The 12,500-nt window shown below is 27.4% G+C and overlaps 1 protein-coding gene across 2 annotated transcripts in view; it reads left to right on the top strand.

Annotated features, from left to right (window-relative positions):
* LOC136086738 (solute carrier family 35 member F6-like) overlaps window positions 1–12,500 on the top strand; it is a 145,425-nt gene that overhangs the window by 19,457 nt on the left and 113,468 nt on the right. For both annotated transcript variants that reach the window (XM_065809110.1, XM_065809111.1), the window contains exon 3: window positions 8,454–8,512. In XM_065809110.1, the coding sequence (XP_065665182.1) occupies window positions 8,454–8,512 (59 nt within the window). The remainder of the gene's footprint in view (window positions 1–8,453; window positions 8,513–12,500) is intronic.

The following is a 12,500-nucleotide window of genomic DNA, read 5'->3' as shown; positions in this document are numbered from 1 at the left end:
TTACTACTAAAATTAAACTTATTAAAACATAGTTAATAAATGTTTAAAATACTTTAAGCAATTTTTTATAATTATTTACTTATAGTATGGTATTTGCAACAAAAGCATTTATTAAAGTCTTAAGTAGCATAGTTTTCTTAATGTAGCTAAATTAACATTGTCCACCAGTAAATTCATGTATTCAAAAAAGTGCCTTTAAATCAACTCTTTATTTTAGGATAAAAATAAATAAGATAAACATAAATGATTAAAATTTGATGCTTTGATACGCTATTTACGAAACTATCTAAAGTTATCTCTGGTATGTTGGTCAAACAGCTCAGATCCTTTCGGGTGGAATATTATCCAAAACATTTAATATCAGTAATGGAGTGCAACAAAAAGGTGTACTGTCTCCTCTTCTTTTTATTATATATATTAATGATCTTAGTGTTTTACTCAATAAAACTGCTGTAGGCTGTTGCTTGGGTCCTTCTCTTTTTAACCACCTTCTTTATGCTGATATTGTTCTGTGTGCACCCTCAGCCAAAGGTCTCCAGATTTTACTTGATTTATACTCCAGTTATGCTGTTAAGCATAATATAGTTTATAACAATATCAAGTCTCAAATAATGTTTTTTGAAATTTATAAACCCCTTATAAATAGCCCTCGTTTCACATTATCTGGCATAGTTCTCACATACACTAGTCAATATAAATACCTGGGTCACTTGATCTCAAACAATATGCAGGATGACAAAGATATTTTAAAACACGTGCGCTCTATGTATGCTAAAGCTAACCTCATCGTAGAAAGTTCAGCTCTACACAAATACAAACAAAGATCATGATATTTAATGCCTTTTGCAGCCCAATCTATGGATGTCAGCTATGGTATCTTTGGAGAAAATAATTATTCCATTGCCTATGTGTTGCATGTAATAATGCACTTCGCTTGATATTAAACAAGCCACCATGGAACAGTGCAAGTGAATTATTTGTGAAACATAGTGCCCATTCACCTAATGTTGTTATCCGCAATACTCCTCACTGTTACTGCTTCAGAATAGTGAGAACCTTGTCATAAAAGCTTTTGTTAACTTAGACAGGTTCTTGCAGTCTCCACTGATGATTAAATGGAGAGCTGAGTTAAATTTATAACACTTTAATTTCTTATCTTCATTTTATTTATTTATTTTCTTTTTTTATTATTGTATTTTGTTTATATTCAAGTGCGTTAGTCTTTGTTTTATTCTAATCCACTTTATTCTACCCATTGTATATTTATTATATTGGGCCTTGAGCCTGTCAACAAATTTTGATTGATTGAAAATGATGATTGAAAAAATGATGATTAAAAATCAATGTCACGGCATTGGTTTTAACCAGAGGCGGAGAGGGGAAGGGGGAACTCAAAAACATCACAACCCTCATATATATATATATCTATATATATATATATATATATATATATATATATATATATATATATATATATATATATATATATATATATATATATATATATATATATATATATACATATATATATATATATATATATATATATATATATATATATATATATATATATATATATATATATGTATATATACATATATATATATATATATATATACATATATATATATATATATATATATATATATATATATATATATATATATATATATCTACTTTATTTGTTAAACTATAAATATAGTATATATATATTGTTATATACAGGGCTGTCCCTTGAGGGGGACTACTGGGGCATGCTGCGCCGGGTGCCACGGTCCATGAGGGTGCTGTTACAAATTTTTTTTCGTTAGCAGTGTTCATAACTTTATCAAGTATCTTTATAATCTTGGGTGCCAAACAATTTCAGACTTTAGTAGAGAATTCAGGTTGTGTAAATTAGTAACTGACCAGGGCTAGTATTTGACTGTAGCCAAGGCTGGTTCTATGAACTGGACTGCATAAATATTGGTGCATATTAACTTATTTTTATATATCATATCAATATGCACTAATATTTATACAGCTCCAGCTAAAAACCCGGCTTCTGTCCAGCTCAAATACCAGCCCTGGTCATTTATTAGAGCACGTACAAAATTTTTTTTACTTATTATTCTATTTCAAAATTATTTAAAAAATTCTTAATATATATTTAAAACATGTTGTTTTTTTAATAAATTTAAAGATTTTTTTTTATTTATACTATACTAAAGTTTGTTTTGTGAAGTTTTTTCTTAACGATTTCTTTTATTTATGCTACACACTAAAAATTAAAGGTAGAAATTTTTAGTTAAGGTAGGATATGTGATATACCCTTAGTAAGGTATAATTTTCTACCTTATAAGGTAGAAAATTATACCTCTAAGTTAGAAAATTGTATGAGAAATAATTGTTTTTAATATAATTTTCAACCCTAAAAGGTAGAAAATTATACCTTACTAAGGGTATATCACATATCCTACCCTAAGGTAGAAATTTCTACCTTTTTTTTTTAGTGTGTATAGTAAAGTTTTGTTTGCATTGTTTTTTTTGACTAATTTTTTAATAATTTCAATTAAAACGCTGAACTCATCTTTTTTTTGTGTGAACAACGTAAATAAACCAAAAAGAAAGGAAGTTAATAAAACTGTTGTAATATTGTTTATATAACTGTTGTAACAAAGCTAATAAATATGGTAGCAAACTGTAATTATTCTTGACCTTAACGATGAATTATAAACTTTCCATTATGGAGTATTTATGCTTCCAGAAACAAAATTAAAGTTTTACACTGTAAATTTGAAATTGAATATTGTTTTTTTTAAGATATTGAAAAAACTGTCAGATACTAAAAGAAAAAAACTAGACAAGGACTGTGATGCAGCCCATGAAGATACATTAAGTAAAGTGCCAAAGCTAGCAAATTCTTTTTTTTCTCCATCAAAATTTTGTGTGATGAAAACTCCTTAAAAACATCTAATGACCTCCTCTCTGTCTCAATAATGGGAACCTTATTGACACAATTGAATAATCTTTAAAGGACAGAATGAACAAGTTCTCTAAATACAAGTCAATGTGGGGATTCCTTTTTGACCTGAAAAAGCTAATGCCAAAGGACAACTTTTATAAACTATATAATTTTTTATAAAAACATTAATGAATAATATATATTATTTTATATTTGTATAAGTTTTTTTTTTTATTAGAAATGTTTTTAAATAAAAGGAAATTATATTAATTTTTTTTAAATAAACGATTCATTTATATTTACTTTTAAGCAAAAAATTGTTAAGAATCTTTTTTTAAATTTTTAAACGTGCGCGTTTATTGAACAATCGTCAGTTGTAAGTTGTTACTTAAAAAGGGTTTTGCATAATATTATATTATAAAAACATTAGTAAAGATAAATGATTCAAAGTTATTTATTTCAAACGTAATTTAGATAATCTTAGCATTATAATTTATTATTTATTTTATTTAAGTTTTAATTTTATTTTTGCTATTTTAGTTTTAGTTAAGTTATTTTTATTTTGTTTTTTGCTATTTTTTTTTATGAAGAATTTTTTGGTTCTTAAACAATAAGTTTTCTTTAAGTTTCTTTATAGTTAAGTTAAGATTTTTTTTATTTCATTTTTAAAACGTTTTTAACAAATTTTTAAAACATATCAACAACCATGGTCGAGTTAAGTAAAATCAAATAGTGTGGTCATATTATGACATGAAATTGCATGCCTTCCTGGCCAAGTCTGTATATTTATCTTATACTGCTGATTTAGGTGAGAAGTCTGACATCATACTGAAATAGTCTGCTGCCAGGGTCTTCAGTACATACATCGACTGACAAATAGCCTAACTCGCAGCAGAGTGTTGCTACATTGACTGAGGGTATGTGTGTGTGCATACATAAATATATGTGTGTGTGTGCATATATATATATATATATATATATATATATATATATATATATATATATATATATATATATATATATATATTTTAGGGATATGACAATTTTCAAAGACCCTATCCCCATGTTATTTTTTGTGGAGTTTTAATGCAAAGATCAAGAAAAATCCAATGGCAAGTATCAAAATTAAAAAAATGTCACCCCCCATATTCAAATTTATAAAAATATATACAATTATACATTGTACAAAATGGTTTTTTTTTAATCAGAAATACAAACATACAGGTTTTAGTGTTCATTTGTCAAAAGAAATTTAATGTTAATTTTTTCAATTCTTTTGCACAATAGAAGTAAATCCTGCAGAACTTTAATTGCAGGTTCAGCACAAATGTTTGACCTTTGAGTTGGGATTGGAGTTGGCTCAACCGACTAAAAAGTCCTTAAAGTCTTTATTTCCTTTGAGTGATCTTTGCAAACGGCTGCCAAATTATTGTAGTTATCCTGATTATAAACCTGACCAGAAAACCAGATGTCACTCCACGTGCCACTAATAAAGTCACATGATGACTGACCTTCGGCTGACTGTTGAAATTCTGGAAGTAGAATATAAGCTAGCAAAGCATAGATTGCTCGGCTATCCCATCTTGCATTGCTTATATTTGGCAAAGTTCTGAAATTTACTTTAGGGAAGCATCCTGTTTTCTTAAACTGTCTGTAACAAGTGATCAAGTGATGAAGGAAATCCATATCATCTCTCCAAACAATTTCTTCTTCTTCCTTCAGAGCATCTCCAGAATTGTCAAAAGATGCTTTCAGTTGCTGGTACTCTTCTGTTATTCTGCTAATGAACCAATAATTGACATTAGGCGAGGTTGTTGCTGCTTTAAAATAATCATTCATCACATGTTTTAGTAATGTATCAAGAACATGATGCTGGCATCCAGTATAAATAGGTTTGTCTAATCCAAGCTTAACAAAATGCTTCTGTAGTAGTGTGACTGACCCAACAGATTCCTGTATTTGCAGAGGTTGTATCAGAAATTATTAACTTAATTGCAGGCCATAGCTTATATTCATCAAGCACAGTTTTTATTCCATAGAATATTGTTTCACCTTTTCCATTGATTAGTGCAAGAACTGCTAGTTTAACTTCTCTATTTTCATTTTTTAGAACTACAACCTGGTACTCTGTATTCTTTATGTGCTTCCCATCAAAGTGCAAGCTCCAGTTTTCGTTTCTTAGAGTTTCAATAAAATGTTCTTTTAATTTTTCTCCTGCTTTCATTGTAGCTTTGTAAACACCACTTTGACTTGGAGTTGGAATAGAAATTCCATCTTTTGCAAGAGTTTTGCAGACTGTGTGTGCCTTTCTTGAACTCAGTTTTGCTTTTGTCACCAAATTTTTTGCATAATCAGTTTTTTGTCTTTTACATGTTGTTGGAGCCTCTGAATCTTGAGAACCACTGTCAGAATCTTGTTTTTCTTCTTCAGTGCTAAAATGTTTTTCATCTTCACTGCTTAAATCATCCTTAGTATCTTGACTGACTTTTTGCTTAATCAACTTTAGTTTTTTAGGATGAACTCCTTGTGTATCTTCAATTGTGGTGCAGTAGCCAGCTCTACCATTTGTTGACATCTGAAGATTATAGAAGGCTTTATCTTCCTGGCACAACCATTCTCCATTTTCATCAGTTATGTTGAACAAGTTGGTAAAGTCTTGCGTTCCTGGTTTTCTGCTGTCTTTTTCATACTTGTTTAGTACATTCTCAATTTTTCTTTCCACTGTAGATTTGTCTTTTTGAATTGGAAGATTCAGTTTTTTCCATAAGATTTTTACTTCTTTGACCACTATCACATCTCTCTCCTGTCTACTTTTCACATTTGCAGCCAAACACTTAAATCTGTCCAGGATATGCTGTTCTGTTGGCATTTTGTTCATTTGATCAAGACTGTCAACAATTTCTGCATACTTTCTTGAATTCTTGGCTGTTTCAAACCTCACCAAATTTGATTCCCATAGTTTCTCATTCAAATCTGAAGGAAGACTATACAATTACAACAAATACAATTGACTAATATAAAATATTACTTTTTAAATTCTTTTTTATTGTCTCAACCTAGAATTTTTAAACTAATTTTAACTTCTATATAAGAAATCAGACAATTTTTCTGTTGTTGAAGTTTGGAGTGTTCGTGTACAGTCAGTTTTTAGAATTGGGTTGCCATCAGATGAATGTTTTTCTGCAATTCAATTCTTAACAAAACCTGAAATTTTGTTAGGCATCAGACCAAATTTTACAAAGTTATGGTAGAAAGTTCAGTAGCATGTTTTTTTATGACTCATAGTGTAAATGGGAGAAAACAGTTTTCAGCTTAGAAGGGTGAACTTTTTTAAGATTTAACACTTTCGAATGGTATTTCCAGTTTTAAAATGTAATTTCTCCACTCATAGTGGCATGGGAAACCAAAAATTGCCTAAAAAAATTTTTAGTCATACCCCTAATATATATATATATATATATATATATATATATATATATATATATATATATATATATATATAATACAGGGCTCAATTTCATGGTTGGACATTACCTCCCCACTCTCCCCTCAAATGTTTTTGAGATCTGATTTATGGGGGCAAACAACCCTTGTTAAATTTTAATAAAAAATCAACAATAGTTAATTGCCCTCCTCTAGCAGGTCTCAAGAATGGCCCAAGAGGCGGCAATATATGGTCGTTAAATTTTGCCCTGTTATACATACTGTATCTTTATATTGTATATATTGATATACATTTTTTTCAGCCAATTGTTATCACAATAAATTAGATCTTCCTACATTTATGAATGGTAATGTACTTGATGAGATCTACCTTTTATCTTCTAGGATTGACTATTACCTCCAAACTTTCTTGGGAACCAACTCTTACTTTTAATCTTTCTGGCAAACCAATTTTTACTTCCAATCTTTCCTGGAAACTGGATTCTATTCTTCATCTCTATAAATCTTAAATCCGGTCTTGTCTGGAATACTGTAGCCATATCTGTGGCGGACCTTCTAATTATGTTCATTCTCTTTTAGACAAAGTGCAAAAACGAATTATAGACATAGTTGGAATTGCTCTTGCAGCCAACCTCCAACCATTTGCTCTAGTAGATTGCACAAGAGCTGGTGTCTCTTGTGCCATCTGCTAAATTTCATTCTCATATTCTCGCCATTCAATTACGCTTAATCCTTTTTCTGTGACTGTTTCTAAGTGCTCCAAAAACTCTAAATACTCTTGTTTTTTACCTCAAACATCAGTTCTTTGGAATTCGCTTCCTTCATCTTGATTTCCTGATTCATATAATTTGCAATCCTTCAAATCGTCTGTCATTAGTTATCTTGCTCTACAATCTTAATCTTTTCTCTTCCAGTAACTTCCAACTCTAATTAATGGTTGCTTGCAGCCTTGTTGGAAGCAAAGATGTTTAAAAAAAAGAAAATATATATCCACTACCATACATAATTATTCGAGTTGTCGTACTTTTCTATATAAGATATCATATTTTACTTACTATTGAGAAAGAAACTGTAAGCAAAGTCTTCCTGAATTATATGTTATCTTTCTTTTTATTAGGTTTACAAAAAGAATAATATAAAGTCTGATTAGATTAATTTTTAATTTACTTGCTTTTTAATCACCCTTAGCGACAATAACCACTATACATATTCTTAGCATACTATTTAACGACTTATCCAGTTTATCAAAATCAATTTTGTGCTCCATTTTATGCATCATTAGGCATTAGTTTTAGATACTACTATTAATTCCTCCTATAAAAATCTGATCGGAGAGAGATCTTATGATTTAAATGTTAAAAAGATCAAATATTAAATAAAATGAGTTGGACTTCCCGTCTAAATTATTTATTTAATATTTGATTGTTCTCAAACTCAGTCAAATAACTTGAACAAGTTTTTGAAAAATTTGTTTTAGGTTTAAGCTTCAAGTCAATTTATTCATCTTTTCAAAGTTGTAGCATAATTGTTTAAGTGTACAAGTTGGCTACTTTTGCCATTACCCCCTTTATTTTCACAAAGTCACCCATGGCATTCTAACCAAAACAGCCCCACACCTTAGCACTACATCCACCATGTTTTACAGTCAATAATACACACAATTTTATCATAAATTTAAAGATTCTTTTTTCAGACAAACAATCTTATCTTGAAACCAAAGATATAAAACTTTAACATGTCAGTCTGCGTTTACTGTCATTGATGGTTCATTTTTTATGATGCTTTGATCAATTTAGCATTTTTATTGTTCTTATGATTTTTATCAAACTATTTTAACTAAAATACTTATAAGTTATCTAATAGTAATTCGAATAATTATGAATGATATATATATATATATATATATATATATATATATATATATATATATATATATATATATATATATATATATATATATATATGCATATATATTATTTGTATATAGATCACCATATGCTTACTAGTTTTCCTTACCTTAAAAAATTTCATCAATTAAAATAATTTTTTTGTATTTTGTGTACAGCTGGTAGTTATTGATCAAGATAGTTCTGGTTTTATAAAAAAAAGTCAAAAAGCAAATAGGTAATTTTTTTTTTTTTTTCGAATAATATTTTTTTTTGCTTGTTTTTTAACAACTTGTATTCAAAATCAGTGATAATGTTATCTTAAAATCAAGATTAAAATCCTGGCCTAAAATTGAGGGTAAAATTTATCTTTTGAATGGATTTAAAAGTACTTAATTTAAATTTGTACATTAAAAGTCTGAATGAGTATTCTATTCTAGAATGTTCTATTCTTGAATGAACTTTCATTTTTTTATGCAGTCATGTATACTAAATAATACATTTATATGTATATTTAGTATGCATCCAACAATATAATTATATGTTTGTTTATATATAATTCAGAGATTATCTTTTTCTGAGTATATTCGCAACTCCAAATATATTTTTCAGCTTTTAGTTTTTCCGGATTTCCAAAAAGTCTTCTAAAAATACAAGTTTAATTGATATTTTTGCAATATACGTCATTGGCCATAAATTAGAGCTCATTATTTTTTTTTTTTTTTAAATCCTGTTTGATTGAAATTATTTTAAAAACTATTACACTTTTTCAATATTTTATTAGTATTAAATAATAATTATCATGTTTACTGTTTAATTGCCATGTGTTTTCCTTAAAATTTATTTTGTACTCCTAATTATAAATAATTTGATAACAGCTACTATAAAATTTTTATTTTTAATGTTGTTCAAAAGTTAGGGCTTACTGCTTTATTTTTTTAAAAATTTAAGTAATATATTCATGATTTTTTTTAATAATTTTGGTTTTAATATCATTTGCATTTATTATTTCTGATATTTTTTTGTTTTTTGTTTTAAATAGTACTAATAAAAACACGAATAAATTTAATAATAAAAAAGTTACAAACTGAGCAAAGAAATACAGCATGAAACTCCAAAATCACGGTCGAGAATCTCTGAAAAAACATGTTACGAATCAATTTTTCTTCAAAACCAAGGACTATCTAATGGTCAAATAGCAAATAAGTTAAATATTGCATATTCAATTGTTGCACGTATTTTAAAATGTTTTACTGAAACAGGTGACATTAAGGATCGGCAACGATCTCATCGGCCAGCTGTAACAACACAAAGAGATGAACGTTTATTAATTCGTTTAATGAAATATGACAGAAAATTATCGTCAAGTGCTCTCTGCCATAAATTAAAAATAACATCTGCAATAAAAGTGAGTTCAAGAACTGTTAAAAGAATTCTTCATAGAAATAGTTATATGTGGCAATCTGCATGCAAGAAGCCAAGACTTTCAAAGAAACAGCAAAAAGCAAGGATTGCATGGTGCAATCAACATAAAAAATGGCCTGATTGCTAGTGGCAAAATGTTATATTCTCTGACGAAATGAATGTTGAGGTATATATGCAAAAATGCCGTGTTATGCTAAGGCGATCACCTTAAGAGAGATTTGATTCGAATTGTACATTAAAACAAACTAAGCAAGGTGGTGTGAGTATAGGCATTTGGGCCTGCATGAATTATGCAGGACTTGGATGCTATCAATTATTTGAAGTTAGACTTAATGCTGATAGATATATTGAAATTTTAGATAATTGCCTTCTTCCCTCAATTGATATACTTAAAGAAGAAAACAGTAATATCATATATCAACAAGATGGTTTGCCATGCCATACAGCAAACAATGGTTTGTCGAAAACCAAATATCGATTATGTCTTGGCCTGCTAACAGCCCTGACTTAAATTGTATAGAAAATTTATGGTCATGGTTAGATCATAATCTTAGAAAAATCGAAATTTTAAATGTTGAGCAATTAAAAATTGAAATAAGGAAACTGCTTGACAATGTGCCTAAAGAAATAATTCAAAATATTGTAAATTGGATGCCAAAGAGAGTAAACCAATGCTTACATGAAAAAGGAGGTTCTACATAATTTTAGAATGCTTTTTTTTTATGGCTTTCCATTTGTAAATTGTTGTTTTTATATAATATTTGAAATATAACCTTACCTTTTGTCCAATCTTTTTTTCAAAATAATATAATATGTTTCATTATTTTTCAATTTTTGGTATCAAGACCATTATGTTTAAATTTATTTTTTTGATTTCCATAATGTATATAGATTTTACTTATAATATTAAAATATGAAATATAAATAATGTTTTGTTTTCAATTCATTTTATTTTGAATTAATGTTTTATAAAAAAAAAAAAGTGAGCTCTAATTTATGGCCAATGATGTATATGTTTTTAAACTTTATAAGTTATTAGCCATGAAAAAACAAAGTTTCAAAAAAATTGGGAAACTCAATACGTTAATGTTAAATTAAGACAAATATGAATATAAAATATGTCAAGACAATATGGTTATTATTGTTTCCGTAATTTTTTTTTTTTATGTTTTCTGGATTTTTTAAATATAACCTAGATGATCTCTGATAATGTTTTTTACATTTTGGGTTTACATTTTAATATTTGTTGTAAATTTATGAATGTATATTAGTTCAAATCTTAAGTTGAACTAAAGTTTTGCTCTGCATTCCTCTACATAAAATCTAAATTACGGCAACACTATTATGTTTTGATGATGCAATATTTTCACTATTAGGTTAATTATTTGAAACTTGTAAGTAATTTTCTCATTTTTTTTTACCAATGAGTTTTAAAAAATTACCTACTCATTAATAATAAATTTTATTTTATGATTTCATCTTTTTTTATTTTACCATAATTTTAAAATTTGTCTTTCAAAATTTATCTGTTGTAAAAGTTAATTTAATGGTCAATTTTTAAAAAGTTATATAATTATTTGAAACTAAGTTTTCAAAATAATTGACTATTAGTTTTTGTTTCAATTAAGCAATATAAACATTTCCGATAAGAGTAATTTTTATTTACTAATAACAAATATGTTTACTAATAACTAATTGTAAATTTATAGTACAACTATTCTTATCTGAACAAAAAATAAAAGTCATTTATTTTGAAAACTTAATTTCAAATAACAAGCCTTCCCAGAAGGTGTGTGCGATTGCAAGCCTCGTTTGTCCACGTTTAAAGTAGTTTATTTATTCACACTGACCATGGCAGTTTGTATTTTTTAACTTTTAAAGTGTTTCAATAACTCGCGCCAAAAAACTAATTTTACGTACTAAGAAAATAGAAACCAATACTAAAAAAAGGAAAAAAACTGTACCTGATATCAAATTAAAAAAAAATTTTGTAATTTTTATGCAACTTTTCTGTTCTTTTTTTCAAGGTAATTGTTATTTTGAGCTGCAGAATTTGGTGCAAGTTGAGGAAAAAAGCATATTATAATTTTTGCAACAATTTTGTAATTTTATAACAATAATGGTACATTTTGAAATGCAATTTATTCAAGATTTTTAAGAAACTAATTTGTTATGTATGCTAACCATGAGAAACTTAGTTAATTTTTTTTTCTAACCTTTATTTGTTTTCATGTATTTAAGCTTTTCAAAATGTTTTTGTAATATTTGACGTTTTTTCCTAATGCTTATAGGAAAATCAGAAAATAAATTGCTATTTATTTGTAAAACATTTTACTTAATTAATAAATTTTGTAATGACAGAATTTAAATAAAAGAATACCATGGTTTCTTTTATAAATGTATTTACAATAAATGCCTGAAATTGTTTCCATTATATTGCCCAACTTTCCATGTTTTGACAAAATACTAGAGATAATGAACACAATTGCTTTGTCTGAAAAAATGTATTTCAAAACTTTAAAAAATGTTATAAATAGGTTTCTAAAATTTTCGTTAAAAAGTTAAATAAATCAAAAATGCACTAGCCAACAAACTTTTGGAGTGTTGATAATAAAAGTTCATCAGGAAATAAACTATCTGGTTTAAATACACAATTCAGAGAATCCAACGAAAATGCAGACTATTTTAATAGGGGTAGTGAAAACAACCAAATACATTATTTATTATTTTACATGAAAAACTTGTTAAAAAGCAAAATATAAAAGTTTTAAAAATAAACAGCAATTAGTTTTCTAGCTTTC

This window comes from Hydra vulgaris, chromosome 11 (assembly GCF_038396675.1).
Source record: "Hydra vulgaris chromosome 11, alternate assembly HydraT2T_AEP".
NCBI classification, from domain to species: Eukaryota; Metazoa; Cnidaria; class Hydrozoa; order Anthoathecata; family Hydridae; genus Hydra; species Hydra vulgaris.
This window is presented reverse-complemented; position numbering and strand designations above follow the sequence as displayed.